Raw genomic sequence first — 19,424 nt, forward strand, 5'->3', positions numbered from 1 at the left:
ATCCCAGTATGGACTCTGTGCAGCTCTTAAAGTGACGTCAGATTTTCCGGATGCCGTCTCTTTGACGCTATAACACGGCCCTTATTATAGAAGTTGTTGATTTAAATAACAAAAAAGTTATTTTGTTTTGACATGCTGCTTGTGTTACTGTAGACACGGTGTGAGATGGATGTTCTGGATTGTAATCTCTGCAGTGAATTGATCAATGGGATGTACTTCAGATGGGATTTTCAAATTCTTTTCAAGTCGCTTTAAATTTGTAATTGAAATGAGCCTAATGGTGCTAATCGCCCACTAATGGCAAATTAAATGATGGTCCACAAATGCAGTTTAGCTGAGGTGTCAATGTTCTTCTGCTGTATGTGAACAGGAAGAGGACCTGAACTGTGTGCGGGAACGCTGGTCTGATGCCCTCATCAAGCGCAGGGAATATCTGGAGGAGCAGATCAAGAAGATCTTCAACAAGTCAGGTTGGAGTTTAAAGCATGTCATTCTGGGATTTTCTGACCATATATATTACAATTTAGTAGCCTGACAAGCCAGACCCACATCAAGATGTTTGGTCTGGAAACTCACCATTGACAGCTCAATCCGAGGGGCGGGATAAACGGTTGTCTTTCAAACTCCCTCTGCACGCCGTGCACACAATTGGATATTGCTACAACCAACCAAAGCAAAGAAGGTGAAGCGGAGCTCGTTGACAGATTAAACTTTCGCCGTATCCGGTCAGCAAAACTCCGAACACATATTCTCTTCTTAAGAATGACTTCAGTGCCGTTCTGTTATTTTCTCAGAGAAAAGCTTAACTCCAAGTCGCGGTCAAAGCTGATGCGAAAGACCGCCGTTCGCCTGTTTCTGTGTTTACTAGAAGCACGCAAGCGTAACTCAGCTGTCATTATATCAAGCCCCGCCCACCGACTCTATACACGATGTGATTGGCCCGACCAGATTTTGGCGTTTACAGCTCAGAAATGAATTCAGAGTTGCTAGACAACACTCACGGCAAATGAGATTTGCTGCCGCTAGGGTGCGTCTTGATTTCTAGGCTAACAATTTAGTGTACAGTACAGCCAAGAAGCTGTTACTGCTGTTCATGAGGATAAATGTCACATCATGGCTCAGGTAATTGATGTCTACTTTACACTAATTAGATGCTGTCTGTCAAACAGATCTGCCCCCATTTTTCTGTTACCGTAATGGTAACCTTATTAAAGGTCATTTACTCACCCTCAAGTTGTTCCAAACCTATATGAGTTTCTTTCTTCTATTGAACAAAAAGAAGATATGTTGAAGAATGTGGGTAACCAGACAGTTGATTGATTTCCATATTTCATTTTTGGGTGAACTATCAATTTAAATGTTCTTTAGGTTCTATAAACAAAAAATTGTAAAGTTGGTAATCCCTAATCCTACTATACATTCTGCTTTCAATTAAGGGTGTTAATCATGCAAGACTGATCGATTGATTTTTACTGTTCTTCTTGTTTCCACAACAGCATCTACTCACAAAGGTGAAAACTATAATTAGACTCTGTCTTCTCAAGCTCAAAACCTTGGTGTTATTTTTGATGCTCATTTGACACTGGATGGACATATTTAGGAGTATCTCAGAATCTGCGTTCCACACTCTTAGACTAAAAGGTTCTACACAGAACTCTAGGGTTCTTAAAGAGCCCTTTGTGCCAGAAAGGTTATTTATATGGAGAAATGTATTAAATGATTGCATACGTTCCTGTTTAACAGGTAATTAAATTTTTTATCTAGTGATAAAATGTTTATGAGCTGCTTAATTCGTAACATTTAAAGCTACACTGTGTGATATTTTCCCCCATCTAGCGGTGTAAAGGTATATGACCATCCAGAGAATAATAGTTTCTGTTCCTCTCAAATCTCATTTAGTTTTAACTCCTACGGTTAGTCCAAGATTAACATGGCAATCCCCCTCTTCACTTTCGACACGGTGCCATCGAGTGCTAAAACGCGAAAGGCGAAGCTTGAATTTATAGGTATGTCCCTCTTTGGCTAATGTACTTTCAAGATGGAGGGGCAACATGGCGACCGGCATTCGAACCCCTCACCCGTATGTATTTTCAATGGCATATTATAAACTTACGAGAATACTTTATTTCTTGAAAGAAGTAAATATACATTAATGAACACATATATTTTTGAAAGAACTAAGTGTTTTTAGCTAAGAATAAACTAAAAAAGTTACACAGTGTTGCTTTAAGAAAAATGTATTCAAACTAAATTAATTAAAACTAATACATAAAATTATAGGAACCCCTAAAATGTTTTATATATTATGAAGTGCCTGACAGAAGCCGTTATGCCTTTATATAGAACCTTTTATTCTAAGAGTTCAATTTTTTTTTTTATGGCGCTTTTCACAATACATATCATTTCAAAGCAGCTTTACAGAAAATGTATGCCTCTACATTACAGTTTAGAGTGATTTGTTATCAGAAGTGACTGTGTCCAAGTTGAGGATTTCAGAAATGTGCATTATGCAAATCACACAGTTATCTAACAATGTATTAATAAATGTATTAATTTTAGGCAGAAACAATGAGCTCATGTAGAGTGCAGAAGAAACCTCAGCAATTTTTCCAGAACTAGGCCTTTCGTCTCATTACCCGTTTTGTAGCGCTTTGTATATGTGGAAGTGCATTATAAATAAAATGTATTATAATTATTATTATTAGTTGTAGTAGTATATAATGGGCTGCATTGCATCATGGTGCTGGTTTCATGTTTGTGCATGTCATGTGATTTTCAGAGAAGTCCGAGGAGGACGTGGAACGAGAGGCCAGACTGGTGGAGCAGTGGGTGGGTCTGACGGAGGAGAGGAACGCGGTGCTGGTTCCGGCTCCTGGCAGTGGAATCCCAGGGGCCCCAGCGCACTGGTGAGAACTTATCCACTGCAAACTAGTGCCACTCAACCTCAGCAAGTTCGGGAGCCAATTATTTGAGAAATTTTCCGCAATCAGACCTTTGTACTTATATGTCTAGTAGCTATTATTTAGGTATTACTTAGGTCTAATTATTTACACTACAGGTCAAACCAGTGTTTTTAATGCACTAGTCAATTGTGGGCTATTTTGCTGCAATAATACAGTGTGTCTTCTTTTTCAGACTAGTATAAAGCAAGCATCCAAAATACACTTTTTAGTGTTTTTATTTAATTTTTATTGCACTTTATATATTTGCGTCTGTAGATTTCAAAGACAGGATATATTTTTTAAAGGCTGTGAGTTTTTCCTCAGAAATCTCTACTTCAGTAACTTTACATTCAGCAAACTTTACAGTTTTCTTCATATCTGTATTTCAAAGGGTTTTATAGAGGGGTTTGTTCATATATGATTCGCCCTGATTTATAACACATTTTATTCCTAAAAAGACTCAGGCTGACGTGTGCCACTGAAAACGGGAGAAATGGTTTCCAAACTTTTGACTGGTATTATATCTAACAATATAAAATAAATAGTTTCTGCTCAATTTATTCAGCAAGTATTTTAAAAGTCATTCTCTATTACCGTTTCTTCTAACTGAACCTACACATTACAAGGAATTGAATAACATGGATTATTAAAAGGTATCTCGCAGTGCCATTTAAAGTCATAGTATGCAGCTCACAACCTATTTTTGGGCTTGTAGTGATTCTGAAAGTCAGCATTTCTTAATTGACAAGCGAGGTTGAAAACCTGCTATTGAATTACAGTTTTAGGGGAAAAGTGAGATTAGATATTAAACTCTTTGTTGTTGTTGCTCAAGGGTTCCTCCTGCTAGCATGGAAGCTCACATTCCTGTGCTGTTCCTGGATCTGAACGGTGAGATATAGTGATCCTCAGGGTTCAAGAGCTCAAGGTTTGGCTGATTTGCATGCCCCTATTAGATTAATAATTTAGGCTTGTAAAGGAGATGTTTCTGTTTGATTGTTATTTTAGCTGTAATGTCTGTTTTGCAGCTGATAACCTGACAGTGAATGATCAGCTGACAGGTCCTCACGCCGCCGGTGTGAACTCGATACTTCCCAAAGAGCACGGCAGCCCGTTCTTCTACCTTCCCATCATCAGACACAGCGATGATGAGGTCAGAAATTATAAATAACAGAATTAATGACTTGTAACGTCTATGTATATGGTTTCTTATATGAACACCCATGGGCGTTGGAAGCAAATAAAGTGGGGGGAGTCTAATAAGACAATATTCTAATATTTTATTATTATATTTATATTAAAATATATTTTATTTTATTATAATATTTTATTTTATTCTAATAATAATATAATAATTTATTAGACAATAGTCTAATAAAAAGACAATATTATTTTAACTGCCACAGAAATCAACAGTTTCACAGGTAATGATAATGAACAAGTTGCATGTTTATTATGCTCCGTGTCCAGATAGAAAAAGTGCCGTTTACTAAACGATTGATTGGGCCAGACAACATGACCTAAATCACCGAGTTATTTGCCGTAGCTATAGAGTAAAGGTAAGATACATGTTATCAAGTTTTGACGAAAATCCATCAGAGGTTCGAATCTGCCTTTTGCCACACTCGCTCTACTCCCTTTTCCCATCACATATCAGATCGGAAAGGCATTTATTTTCAATGAAAATGGAGAAAATAATATTAGGAAAGGGGAAATAAAGTGTTTAACATGTGTTTAATAATAAGTGTTTCTCGGTTAGGGGTTGGTAAACAGACGTGCTTAATTAGAGACGATAAAAGTGAGTGGGTCCAATATAATTTGTCTTAAAAAGTGAGTGGGTCTTGTCCCACCCACACACACACATGGGTTCCGAAGTCCATGTGAACACATGATTACTCTCAGGTGTCGGCTGTGTGTTCCTGGGATTCATCCATCCATGACTCCATCCACCTGAACCGGATCACAGTGCCCAACGAAAGGATCTACCTGATCGTGAAAGCCACGGTGCAGCTCAGTCATCCGGCCTCCATGGAGCTGGTCCTCCGAAAGAGAATTGCTGTCAACATCTACAACAAACAGGTCTGGAAACAGTCAAACAGCATATTTAATGTCAACATGACTGATCTTTATCACTTTCTTAAAACATTTTCCTGGTCTAATTGTGCATTGATTCTTCATTATTTTTCAAAGTAACTCACACCGTCTCTTTTCCGATCAATTCCCAATGGATAAAATTAAGCTCTGTGTTTGCATTTATTTTTGGTATTTGTTTTGTTGCACTCAAAATGTCCTACATTGACTTTAAATAGAACTGCTATTTAAGATACTGCTTTATCCATGAAATTCAGTTTCTTGTAATGTGTTAAGAAATTCTGTTAAATAAGTTAAATAAATGTACGAATGTACCAAAAAATATGGGTGGGGGGCAAGTGAACATTTTAGGCAGGCAAGTGAACATTTTTTTCTCAAAGTTCATGTGTTAGAAGCAGGAAAAATGGGCAAGCGTAAGGATTTGAGCGTTTTTGACAAGGACCAAATTGTGATGGCTCGACGACTGGGTCAGAGCATCTCCAAATCTACAGCTCTTGTGGGGTGTTCCCGGTCTGCAGTGGTCAGTATCTATGAAAAGAGCTCAAAGGAAGGAACAGTGGAGAACCGGCGACAGGGTCATGGACGGCCAAGGCTCATTGATGCACGTGGGGAGCGAAGGCTGGCCCGTGTGGTCTGATCAAACACGCGAGCTACTGGAGCTCAAACTGCTCCAGAAGTTAATGCTGGTTCTGATAGAAAGGTGTCAGAATACACAGTGCATCACAGATTGTTGTGTATGGAGCTGCATAGCTGCAGACCCGTCAGGGTTTCCATGCTGACCCCTGTCCACCCCCAAAAGTGCAAACAGTGGGCATGTGAGCATCAGAACTGGACCACGGAGCAATGGAAGAAGGTGGCCTGGTCTGATGAATCACGTTTTCTTTTACAGCATGTGGATGGCCCCGTGTTTCTCTCTTATCTGGGGAACACATGGCACCAGGATGCACTATGGGAAGAAGGCAAGCCGGAGGAGGCAGTGTGATGCTTTGGTCAATGTTCTGCAGGGAAACCTTGGGTCCTGCCATCCATGTGGATGTTACTTTAACACGTACAACCTACCTAAGCATTGTTGCAGACCATGTACACCCTTTCTTGGAAACTGTATTCCCTGGTGGCTGTGGCCTCTTTCAGCAGGATAATGCGCCCTGCCACAAAGTGCCGGAATGGTTTGAGGAGCACAACAACTATCCAATCGAGCATCTGTGCTGAACGCACAAGTCCATGGTGGCCTCACCTTACAACTTACAGGATTTAAAGGATCTGCTGCTAGCATCTTGGTGCCAGATACCACAGCACACCTTCAGGGGTCTAGTGGAGTCAATGCCTCGACGGGTCAAGGCTGTTTTGGCAGTAAAAGGGGGACCAACTCAATGTTAAGCCTGATCGGCATGCATCGTTTTTTAATTTTTTGTGACCCAGAGATTGAGACATTTACCTTATTAAGTTATATTTGATTTATATTTAGTTATATGTATTTATGCAATTACCCATTTTTGTTGAGCTGTATTATTATTTACATGTTAATATTAATATATGTCTCGTAGAGTTTCACTCAGAGTCTGAAGAGACGGATGTCTTTGAAGAACACGCTGTATTCCTGTGGAGTGACGTATGAGATTGTGTCTAACATACCAAAGGTACAAATTCACATTGTTTTCTCTTCATATTCTTCATTCTGAATGCACCAAGCACACAAATACACACACGTGTTTGTGAACAGGCATCTGAGGAGCCGGAGGAGCGTGAGACTCTGGCCTTGATGGCAGCACGAGGAGAGAGCGAGGAGACTCTTGATGGAGAGACGTACATCGAGAAATACACCCGAGGAGTGCTGGAGGTGGACAACATTTTGTGTCTGGAGAGACTCCGGCAGGTACGGCTTCACTTTCTGGCAGATTTATCGTACTAGCTGCTGGAATGTTTAGTGTGTGTTTATATGTTCGTTCAGGCCGTGACGGTGAAGGAAGCTCTCTCTGTTAAAGGCAGACACATACGGCGCAGTCTCAGCACACCAAATGTCCAGCACGTAAGACCTCATCTACTCTCTGCTCGTGTATAAAGACAACACCCTGTTCATTGTGTAACAGGATTTAAATCTGTAATATATGTTTGTTTAGACCTCTTGTTGTAAATCAGATGGGACAGGATGTGAGGATGAAGACATGAAGGTTAGTGAACACTTAGTAAGTTCACAGACTGTGTTGTTATCAATGTGTGTCTGAGCTTTGTCTCCCCTTCCACAGGCTCACTTCGACAGTCACGTGGATGTCACTGAATCCAACTTGCATGAAGCTTCACTCAACATTCCTCTCTCAAAAGAAACGCCTGTTAAAAACAAAGAGAATCATGGTAAGTGCATGACTAATGGTCAACTTTGGGATGATTTCAAAGACAAACATGTTTTGAAGCAAGCATTCTTGTTTTAAACAATCTGTTACTGTAGTTAAAAAAATATTAGATTGTTTGTTAATTAATTAATTGGATATATATAAATATATATATAATATACAGGGAGTGCAGAATTATTAGGCAAATGAGTATTTTGACCACATAATCCTCGTTATGCATGTTGTCTTACTCCAAGCTGTATAGGCTGGAAAGCCTACTACCAATTAAGCATATTAGGTGATGTGCATCTCTGTAATGAGAAGGGGTGTGGTCTAATGACATCAACACCCTATATCAGGTGTGCATAATTATTAGGCAACTTCCTTTCCTTTGGCAAAATGGGTCAAAAGAAGGACTTGACAGACTCAGAAAAGTCAAACATAGTGAGATATATTGCAAAGGGATGCAGCAGTCTTAAAATAGCCAAGCTTCTGAAGCGTGATCATCGAACAATCAAGCGTTTCATTCAAAATAGTCAACAGGGTCGCAAGAAGCGTGTGGAAAAACCAAGGCGCAAAATAACTGCCCGTGAACTGAGAGAAGTCAAGCGTGCAGCTGCCAAGATGCCACCAGTTTGGCCATATTTCAGAGCTGCAACATCACTGGAGTGCCCAAAAGCACAAGGTGTGCAATACTCAGAGACAAAGACAGGTAAGAAAGGCAGAAAGTCGACCACCACTGAACAAGACACACAAGCTGAAACGTCAAGACTGGGCCAAGAAATATCTCAAGACTGATTTTTCTATGGTTTTATGGACTAATGAAATGAGAGTGAGTCTTGATGGGCCAGATGGATGGGCCCGTGGCTGCATTGGTAAAGGGCAGAGAGCTCCAGTCCGACTCAGATGCCAGCAAGGTGGAGGTGGAGTACTGGTTTGGGCTGGTATCATCAAAGATGAGCTTGTGGGGCCTTTTCGGGTTGAGGATGGAGTCAAGCTCAACTCCCAGTCCTACTGCCAGTTTCTGGAAGACACCTTCTTCAAGCAGTGGTACAGGAAGAAGTCTGCATCCTTCAAGAAAAACATGATTTTCATGCAGGACAATGCTCCATCACACGCGTCCAAGTACTCCACAGCGTGGCTGGCAAGAACGGGTATAAAAGAAGAAAATCTAATGATATGGCCTCCTTGTTCACCTGATCTGAACCCCATTGAGAACCTGTGGTCCATCATCAAATGAGCGATTTACAAGGAGGGAAAACAGTACACCTCTCTGAACAGTGTCTGGGAGGCTGTGGTTGCTGCTGCACGCAATGTTGATGGTGAACAGATCAAAACACTGACAGAATCCATGGATGGCAGGCTTTTGAGTGTCCTTGCAAAGAAAGGTGGCTATATTGGTCACTGATTTGTTTTTGTTTGGTTTTTAAACGTCAGAAATGTATATTTGTGAATGTTGAGATGTTATATTGGTTTCACTGGTAAAAATAAATAATTTAAATGGGTATAAATTTGTTTTTTGTTAAGTTGCCTAATAATTATGCACAGTAATAGTCACTTGCACACACAGATGTCCCCCTAAAATAGCTAAAACTAAAAACTAAAACTTCCAAAAATATTCAGCTTTGATATTAATGAGTTTTTTGTGTTCATTGAGAACATGGTTGTTTTTCAATAATAAAATTAATCCTCAAAAATACAACTTGCCTAATAATTCTGCACTCCCTGTATGTGTGTGTGTGTATATGTATGTGTGTATATATATATATATATATATATATATATATATATATATATATATATATATATTATGTAAACAAACGTTTATGTTAAATGTGATTAATTGCAAATAATCGATTTGACAGCACTAATATATATATATATATATATATTTTTTTTTTTTAATTTATACTGTTGTCTGAGGTCAACTAATGACGTTTGTGTAGTTTTTACATTCAAAAACATCATAACTAACAAGTAATAGGCTATTTTCTACACTGGTTTTGAGGCTCTCTCCTGAACGCTTGGGTTTTGATGGGCGTGCCGCACTGGAGACTTGGAAGTAAACGCCCACGGCTAGGATTGGATGAGATTTGAATATTTAATGAGCTTCAGCTCCGCTGTCAGATTGTTGTGAAAGCTAGCCTAGAAATCTAGACGCACCTTAGCGCCAGCAAATCTAATCTGCCGTGAGTGTCGTCTAGCAGCTCCCAATTCACTTCTGAGCTTTAAAAACCAAACTCTGGTCAGGCCAATCACATCGTGTATAGAGTCGCCCGCCCCTCGGATTGAGCTGTCAATGGTGAGTTTCCAGACCAAACATCTTGATGTAGGTCTGGCTTGTCAGGCTATATGAAAGCGACAACCGGAATGATTTTCTCGATCACAGGGCTCGTAAACGTCTTTTTCAAACAAACACAATGATTTATTTCTCATCCACCCGCGATTGATTGGACTATTATTTTTATATTACACACAGCCCGCACGATCGGTCGATATATGCACAAACCGCGCACACACACGTTCCATTAGTCGGTGAGCGAGGCTACTGAATTAGACGTTCTGTAGAGGTGGTTTCATCACACTATGATGTAAGAATGAAGATCGTTTTCTGGTCTGGTGTCTATAAAAGCTTTTCTTTGACTAACAAGGAAGTTTTCAGCTCTGAAACTTAAAGGATATTCGTATATTACTATGACCGTGACCATATTACCATGACATCATATATCAAAAGCTCAAGGGAAAGTTGATTTCTCAATTTATCACCCCTTTAACATTGATTTTCTCTCTCTCTCTCTCTCTCTCTCTCTCTCTCTCTCTCTCTCTCTCTCTCTCTCTCTCTCTCTCTCTCTCTCTCTCTCTCTCTCTCTCTCTCTATATATATATATATATTTAATGTTACTTCAACACTTCTAAAAAATAAACAAATATATAATTTAATAAGAGGTATGATTATGATGATAATTATTACTATTAATAACTCTAATGTATTGATAAAATTAATAATATTAATAACATTTATTTTGTATTTTTCATTTTATTTTTAAAAGGGTTGGAATGCTAGTTTCTCAATTTTCGTCATGTCATATGTTATCATTTTTTCTTTATAGCACGTTTAAACAGCCTCATGCATCATTTAATGCTAATTTTCTCCCCAGGGTCGGTACCAGAGAGTCCGACGTTCTTCAACTCGAGTCCGTTTAAAGTTTTGTCACCTCAACCGCCCAAGTTCCTCAAATCTCTCATGCCAGTGAAGGAGGAGAACAAAGTTAAGCGTTCTCTGGAATCGAAGCCACTTCTGGGACAGGAGGTGACACACAGACACAAACACACGATGCTTCGTTCTCATTATGTCTCATTCTCACACATCACTCATATTGTGTTTCCACCCTCCACATTCTCACAAACACACACTTTCATTATATTTTATGACATGACAATGATTCAAGGCTCTGATGCCTTATAAAAGGTTTCTAAGTGTCTGTTTACACCTGGTCACTTCATGTGTTTTTACTGTTTGGATAGCTATGTATCTGATTTGTTAAAACTGTTTTATTACACATGGCTACATAATTGAGTCTGTGCAAAACGAATATAAATCTGATCTTTAGTACTCACACTATATGCAAAACCAATGGCGCTCACATCAACGAAAGCATGAGATATGAGCAGCGTTTTATTTATCATCAGCTAATAGCTCTCTCTTCTATTGTGGTCTTTGATCTTGAAATTAGTTGATGATAGATAAAATGCAGGTCATATCTGTGGCTTTTGTTGACGTGAACTATGCTGACTTTGCATGTACAGTAGTGTAAATGGAAAAACCGAAAAGGTTTGATCTGATCAGTAAAAGCGCATGAAGTGTCTCCCAGCCTACAGAGAAGCTTCAGCCAGGATCCAAAATTAATACAAATGTGTCAAAATGAGTTATTCACCAATTGGCTGAAGATTTCATTATGAAATAAAGATGATTTCTGCTTTGAATTGCTTCGTCATACAAAACTGTCTGCTAAAGATGAATTAACCCCCCAAATGAAAATATGAGGAGAAGTATATTATTGGAATAAAACTAATACAAAATATATATTTTTATTCAGTGAGGAATATTTATTGCTTGTGAAGTCCCTTAATTCGTCCCCGTTTAGATGGTGTTGGAGGTAATTTTTAGACCCTGTACCCAGCATGCTTCAGTCCCTCAAGCCTGTTCATTTATACAGCCACAAATGTATTCAGACTGACCTGTACAGATACTGAACCTATTACCTAGAAGTATGAGTTTAAAGCAATAGTTCACCTAAAAATGTAAATGTACTGTCTTTGTGTACTTATCCTCAGGTCATTCCAATCCAGTATTATTTATAATAAAAAAATGCTAATTAAAAAATAATATATTTTGCTTATTATGCAGTTCCAATATAGCTTTTATTAATTTCCATTTGGTAATTTTTGTGCTTCAAAACTAAACTTTTGAAATGCTGGCTTGGCATCTAACTGATATAAAATCTAGTTTTTCCTCTAATATTTATTTTATTTTGTTTTATTGCAGCTTTATTTAAATTAACAACATTTTTAATAATAATTTTAGTTTTAATTAACAATATTAACCCTGAGTGAAGTGTCAGCCGTCTATATGAGATATTTAAGTCACCATCTACTAGCAATGTATGGAAAAGAGTAGCTCTGACATTGTACAAACATCTGATTTTGTGAATCTCATGAGCTTTTGTGTGAACTATTCCTTTACTGTTCTTGAATCTATGGCTGCCGACCTCATCAAGCGCATGTGCACTCGCCTGCCTTACATGTGATCACTTGTTTAACTCAACAGCCTGTGTGAGTGTTGGCTGTGCTGCATGGCCCGTGTGAAGTGTGCTATTGTGACCTGATTGCAGAGCATGCGTTGGTTTGTGGAGAGCAGCGTGTTGGGCCCCACCGGCCCCTGGTCCAGACCCAGGGCCCAGAGCGAGGGCCATAGCAGCAGTGACATCATCAGCAGCAGGGCCAATCACAGACAGCCCAGGCTCAGCACTGATCTCACTCACACACTGCCACACGCTGCTGTAAGTGAACACACGCATAACCAATTTGATGCATGTTGCTAAATCGACAGGCGTGCACACGCATACAAGTTAGTATTACTAGGCAGGGCCCTGTTAAAACGCAGTAATATTTGTACATCTGTGTGCTGTCAGATAGCACATAAACTTATTTCCAACCTGTATTTATCTGAAATAAAAAGCTTTTGTAACACTGTACGACCATTTAAATGTTTTGGGTCGGTAAGAATTTTATTTAATTTATTTTTTTGGGAAAGAACTTAAAGAAATGAATACATTTATTTAGCAGGGATGCATTAAATTGATTAAGTCACATTATAGACATTTATAATGTTGCAAAAGCTTTATATTTCAGATAAATTCTGTTCTTTTGAACTTTTTATTCATCACAGAATCCTAAAAAGTTGTTTTACACATTTTAATTTTTAAATGTTTCAACATTGATAATAATCATAAATGTTTCTTGAGCAGTAAATCATCATTATAGATTCATTTCTGAAGGATCATGTGACACTGAAGACTGGAGTAATGATGCTCAAAATTCAGCTTTGCGTCACAGGAATAAATTACATTTTAAAATATATTCAAATAGAAAGCAGTTTTTTTATATTTTGATAATATTTCAAAATATTACAGCTTTTTTGTATTTCTAATAACATAAATACAGCCTTGGTGAGCAAAAGAGACTTCTTTAAAAACATTTAAAAAATCTATCTCCCTCTCCATGTATATATATATATATATATATATATATTTGCACTTGACGCAATAAACATATTAACATATTGACATATGCTCAACCATGTAAACAAAAACTTTCGCAATGGCTCAAACGCAATTGGCTTTTAAAGGGAATTGCAGATGAGACTCTGATTGGTTTGTGGCACCTTCCGCCCAAAAACACACCCATGACTCATTAAGAGACTAGGTACAAAAGTTTTGGACCATGTGCCTAGTGCAACAACCTTTATTTCTGTTGTTAAACCAGCAAAAGTGAATTCGGACATACCCTAAGTGCACCTGCACCATGCGCTTCAGACCATGCGATAAAATCGTAGTTGAAAGTAGGGCCCTGCGATCAAATCAAAGCTGAAAGTAGGGCCCTAGGGGTCTTGTTTTCTGAAAATATATAAAAATTAAGTGAGTTTAAGCTTAAAAGAAGAACAAACATCTGCCAATAGGGTAATACAATAAACTTAATATAACAGATATTTTTCAATGTTTTAAGGAAAAAATTCACTTCATTTTGATTGTTCAGAAAACATTTTGCTTCGTAAGTAAATGTATCTTCATTTAAAAAAAAACTATGTTTTTACTGAAAAACAAGACAAAAATACTAAGTAAGAAAATCCTGTTTTGCAGTGTATTAACCTGAACTAAACATGAACACATTCATAACACAAATTAAAACTAAGAGACTGGGCCTGCTGTTTTTCTGAGGTCTCAGAACCAAATTCATTACATACACAGGCAAACAACTCATACAGATGTCCAGGAACATTGAAAATCTGCATTGCTTTCCTTTAAAACAGCTTCTGTTTGAGTGAAGCTTATGATGATGTCTCATCATTGTCAACATTATCATCTCAACATTAATTGCATCTCATTGTATCCCATCCCACTTATGTGCTGAATGTGTGCATGAATCAGCTTGTGTTTAACTCACTGACTGCAGCACTTCACATATCACACTGCTAGTTACAAACAAATAATCTCTGTTTACACCATGCCTACACCAGATGTGAACAGTGATATTGACTATATATTAAAGGGGTGATTCTGTGTTTCTTTGCTAGGCTTGGTTGTGTTTATGGAGCATAGTATAACATGTCTTGATACTTTTTTTTTAAATGCCGTATTTCTTATATTTGACCTTTATTGCTGTTGTCACAAACATTTCATGGCCCACAGAATATTTTGTTGTATGAATATCTGAACATGCAAGATATCAAACAAAAAAACAGACCCACTGATTTTAAACAAATGTGATTTTAAACTTTACCTGTGTTGCTGTTGTTCCCTTTTGTGTTCACCTTGTTATAATAACAGTAACAGTTTGGCCGTGGAAAATTTACTAGTGAGGAAATTTCCAGAATAGACACCTATCACGTTATCACACTTGAGTTCACTGAGCTCCTGAGAGCAACCCATTCTTTAACAAATGTTTGTAGAAGCGACTGCATGCCTAGGTGCTTGATTTTATACACCTGTGGCCATGGAAGTGATCGGAACTCCTGAATTCAATGATTTGAGATGAGTGTCCCAATACTTTTGGCAATAGTGTATATCAAAACTGCCTGATGTTACTGATTTAAATGTTAACCCAGAATGAGTTATAGGACTGTGCAAGAATTAGGGATAATGATAAACTCAATCTACTTTATTAGTGTTTTGATCATCATTCTGAATCTGATCCAGACGTAGTCTTTGACAAAAATGTGTTTTTATATATATTTTTATATATATATATTCTGAGCAAAAAGCTGAGAAAAACACATTTTTGTCAAAGACTACGTCATTGTACAACCATTTAAATGTACCAATTCATGCACATATAAAATGTGTATATATATATATTTGTTTAAAATCAGTGGGTCTGTTTTTTCGTTTGATATATTGCATGTTCAGATATTCACTCAACAAAATATTCTGTGGGCCATGAAATGTTTGTGAAAATGGTCAAAAATGCTGGCTGGCAACTTTTTTTCTTTCTTTTTTTGACAGGGAAAGAGTTAAAGGGATGGTTCCATGGTTTTTTTCTAGGCTTGGTTGTGTTTATGGGGGCGCAGCATAACATGTCTTAATACTTTTTTTTTTTTTTTTTACCACCAAACCAGACCAGGAAGAAGCTCGTTGTAGTCCAAACCGGCCGTTTTTGTAGGCAATAAACTGCCGTAAATTTAAAAGACTATATCTCCTCTTGCATTGAACTTTCAGCGCTGTAACTTTGCAGATACTGTTTATGCTCAAGCAGCAACATTACACACTAACTAAAGTTAAAAAAGTGAAATCGCATGCAACCACCCCTTTAATAGAGCAAGTAGTAAATGTGCTTCAGGTTTTTGTAAAAAGGGTCACTCCTGATCTGCTTTGCTGTTTGTTTTCATGTCTGATAATTGATGATTTGTTAGGATTCAGAGGAGGAGGATCACGACATGGATTCAGACTTCAACCGTTCCAGTGTTCAAGGTCTCGGGTCTCTAGAGCTCCAAAACTTCAAGCCTTATATCCCAGAGGATTTTGCCAACTTTGAGGTGTACAACGCCAGTCTTGAGACCCAGGGGGGGACTGTATGCACGCAGGGGGAGTTAGCACCCGGGATTGGGGCGTTATCTGGGACACGTGTTGCGGAAAAAGAAGTGTCCCGTAGTCCGACGACCAGCAGCTGCACAAGCGGCTACTTCTCCCACAGTGCCTCAAATGCCACATTGTCCGATGTGCTCTTCGGCGGCAGTGATAGTTGCGACCAGTTCAACAGCAGAGAAGCCGCAGACCCTCAGGAGCACGGAAGAGGGTTGCACCCTTCCAGAAGCTCTACCGTTTCCTCACTATCATCCTGTCCATCCCAGACTGTTCCCGCTCAGCACTGTTCCCGTCTCTGCACCGACCGGGACTGTTCCCCTCCGCTTCCCCGAAAATGTATGCTGAGTGTCAGCCAGGAATTCACAGACTTCAAGAGTGCAGATGATGGTGTTTGGGTAGACGACCTCTGTAACTTCAGCTGGAAGGCAGAATCCATTCCCCCAGCAAAAAAACAAGACAAGGATCCTCCGTCCCAGTGCCATCTCCACAATGGAAAAGAGTCTCCCAGTGTTCCTGTACCTTACGCCAACCCAGAGCTGGAAGCAACTCGAGAACTCGAGTTCTTTGAAGATGCAGAACTCTCGGTGGATTCTAGTGAGGACGAGAACACACCAGTTGCTCAGTTGCCGGACTGGATGGCCCCCGGTGAGCAAGTGTGGGTGGGCAAACGCAGTGGGATGGTGCACTATGTTGGAGGGGTAGAGTTCGCCAAAGGCATCTGGGTTGGAGTGGAGTTGGACCTTGCTGTAGGTAAGTGAAACGACTTGTTCTTTGAAGCTGAATCTCAACTCAAAATCCTTGTAACCTTAAACCTTTTTCATCCTTCCAAAGGCAAGCACAATGGCACGGTTCAAGGAAGGGTGTATTTCCGGTGCGCCAAAGGTCATGGCGTCTTCGTGAAGCCATCCTGTTTGACTCGAGGGCCTCCGTCCATAGACACAGAACCTCAATCTGTGCTCCATTAGGGGCAGGAAAATTGACCCAATAGTTGGTAGACGATCCCTTTGACACCAGCACCAGCAACAGCAACCGCCTGGATAAACCGAGTGCTAACAAAATCCATCCTTTTGATTTGTTTGTCACATCAGAGATTTGTTGATTCCTCTTATTCTGTGGCAATAAACACTACCTGTATGTGTTTAAAGGTATGGTTCAACCCAAAAAAAGTTATTTTTATCATTTAGTCACCCTCATGTTGTTCCAATCCTGCTTCTTTTTTCTGTTGAACACAAAAGAAGATATTTTGAAGAATGTTTTGTAATCAAACAGTTGACGACACTACACTTGGCACAATGCGATGCCAGGCATGATGCAAGTGTTCTTTGCTAGTTTCAGCCCGACACGTTACCATTTTCATGTCCACCACCATATTGTTTAAATAGCAAATGCACTCTAGCCCATCTGTTCACTCATGGTCTGAAAACGAGGTGTGTTCAGGCGCATTGTTGGCACATTGCTGTTTTGAGGAACTGAAAACGACTGCTCTATTGACCAACAAAAATGTACATAGTATTTTTTGTTATTTAATTGGCATGTTAGTTATGTGTGTATAGGCAGGTGCACAACTCGTGTACACTCTGCTTATTACACACACAGGAACACGCAGCAGCGCACAATATTTTTAAATATAAAAAAAAAAAAAGGATTCCTCTCCGAAGAAGCTTTTAGTCTTTTTTTTCTGCTCGTAAATAGCGAGTCTGCCATGGTGCAAGTGCAACTGGCTTTTAAAGGGATTGGGAGATGAGACTCTTATTGGTTTATAATGTTACGCCTAAAACACACCAATGACTCATCAAAAGACTAGCTACAACCCTTTTGCACCATCTGTTTTTTCTGTTGTTAAACTGTCTAGTTGCCGACATAAAACATATCTTCTTCTGTGTTCAACAGAAAAAAGAAACTCATACAGGTTTGGAATAACTTGAGGATGAGTGAGTTATGACAACATTTTCTCTTTTGGGTGAACTCTCCCTTTAAGTGATAGGCTTATTTCAGTATCATCTTTGAATGTCGAGAGTTGCACACTTGCACAAACGTGTTTTGTATATCATTTTAGCTTTGATATAGCTGAAATACTAATTTCCATCTTCATTAATTTACCACTTCTTATATGACTAAATGTATTAATCAAAAAAAGGCATATACTTTGAGTGAGTTTGAGATTAGGATGTCTGTTCTAGGTAAGAATGTACTACTGTTTATGAACATTTTTGTTTGTGTGATTATATCAGGTATTACCAAAGCCTTTCAAATCTGCTGTGCAAACTTACTTTGGCGACATGTGTTTTATGCTTGTGTACTTTAATATTTGTTTGACCGATTTATGCTAATATGCTAAGTGCCATATTTCTGATTGGAAGGCCATGTGTCCATCGGAAATTCGAAATTGTGGTTGATTATTTTTTAATGGTATTTTGAACGGCGGCAAGCCTGTTGGCTTACGTAATTGGCTTGTTGAGTACTGTAACTGTTGAAGGACTGCCGATATTTCTATTAACAGAGCTGTCTGAAAGCTTGCACTGGAGTAACTTATCCTGGATGCACATTAAGTTACATAATGCACACGTTTGTACGCATTCTTAGATACTGATTTGACACTTCTCAGGAGGTTGACAGAAGTGGCTAACTCTTGTGGTCACCTAATGCGGAGAGCACCTTGTTTTCTTATCAGACCCTTGCCGGTATTATTGCAAAAATGGCGATAATCTGATCTGGCTATAGACCAGAAATGCCCTAAAGTACTGACACAAGCCCCACATGGACGGGGACTTTTTAGATAGTCGACTTCTAGGTTTACCTGCCTAATAATGAAGCTTTTGAGCATTTAAATCCATGTGTGTTTGATTAAGTAAGATTTTATTAGTTTGTGATACTAAAGCCAATATTAAGGTTTTTTTATAGGTATAAATGGGAGACGGGCAATATCGGGGAATGGGACATAGCCTGAATAATGCTAGTATTTTTAGTGCCATGACCAGTGCTGTTTTTATTGCTCTGTTTTACCTGAAGAACTGTGGATCTCTTAAGAAGTGAATACTAATGCTGTCATTGGAGATGGTAAAATAAAAAACCCAAGACCTTACTTAAAAGAAAACAAAGCTGCTCTCCTTGACAAGGAGCTGTACATAAAATGTATGAACATAGTATTTACAATATTATAAAATGTACAGAATTGTATTTATATTGTATCTCTGCAGATGCTGGTACAAATATGTTGTAGATTACAGAACTTTTACAAACACTTGTTTTTTGTGTGTACTTTCTTTGCATGACATATTATTGGTTGTTTTTTCAGAGAGGTGTGCTCATCTGAACTGTTCATTTAAAAACATGATCTTGCAAAATATAGCAACCAGTGTTTCTCCACCTTTGGTGCTGTATTGTTACATTTGAACACCAAAACCTCAGCCCATACATTTATTCACTGATTATCTTGTATTTTTTACACCAATAATCTTCAACTACAATGTAATTCACCAGAAAAAATGGACAATGCAACTTTGCACAACTGAATTCAGAGCATTAGCATTCAGGTTTACACCCATGCAACGCAATCACAACAATTTTAAAAGACAAGCTCATTTTCTTAAAATAATGAATTAATAGTTTGTTGAAGGAAATGGCTACCATGGTGTGCATTTCGGTACTAACTGTGTTCAGACTGGCAGATTTTATCTCTTTATCACAAGAATTAGGTTGCCTAACTC

The 19,424-nt window shown here is 38.6% G+C and overlaps 1 protein-coding gene across 4 annotated transcripts in view; it reads left to right on the forward strand.

Annotated features, from left to right (window-relative positions):
• kif13a (kinesin family member 13A) overlaps nucleotides 1–18,958 on the forward strand; it is an 87,219-nt gene extending 68,261 nt beyond the window's left edge. For 2 of the 4 annotated variants that reach the window (XM_067447884.1, XM_067447885.1), the window contains 14 exons: nucleotides 371–470; nucleotides 2,780–2,906; nucleotides 3,775–3,830; nucleotides 3,968–4,092; nucleotides 4,842–5,018; nucleotides 6,575–6,667; nucleotides 6,751–6,903; nucleotides 6,979–7,056; nucleotides 7,148–7,198; nucleotides 7,274–7,379; nucleotides 10,516–10,667; nucleotides 12,250–12,417; nucleotides 15,546–16,467; nucleotides 16,549–18,958. In XM_067447884.1, coding sequence (XP_067303985.1) covers nucleotides 371–470; nucleotides 2,780–2,906; nucleotides 3,775–3,830; nucleotides 3,968–4,092; nucleotides 4,842–5,018; nucleotides 6,575–6,667; nucleotides 6,751–6,903; nucleotides 6,979–7,056; nucleotides 7,148–7,198; nucleotides 7,274–7,379; nucleotides 10,516–10,667; nucleotides 12,250–12,417; nucleotides 15,546–16,467; nucleotides 16,549–16,682 — 2,442 coding nt within the window. In that variant the 3' untranslated portion in view covers nucleotides 16,683–18,958. The remainder of the gene's footprint in view (nucleotides 1–370; nucleotides 471–2,779; nucleotides 2,907–3,774; nucleotides 3,831–3,967; nucleotides 4,093–4,841; nucleotides 5,019–6,574; nucleotides 6,668–6,750; nucleotides 6,904–6,978; nucleotides 7,057–7,147; nucleotides 7,199–7,273; nucleotides 7,380–10,515; nucleotides 10,668–12,249; nucleotides 12,418–15,545; nucleotides 16,468–16,548) is intronic. The other 2 variants (XM_067447886.1, XM_067447887.1) reach the window with 1 other exon arrangement.
• Nucleotides 18,959–19,424: the final 466 nt, after the last annotated feature.

This window comes from Pseudorasbora parva, chromosome 7, assembly GCF_024679245.1.
Source record: "Pseudorasbora parva isolate DD20220531a chromosome 7, ASM2467924v1, whole genome shotgun sequence".
Classification (NCBI taxonomy): Eukaryota; Metazoa; Chordata; class Actinopteri; order Cypriniformes; family Gobionidae; genus Pseudorasbora; species Pseudorasbora parva.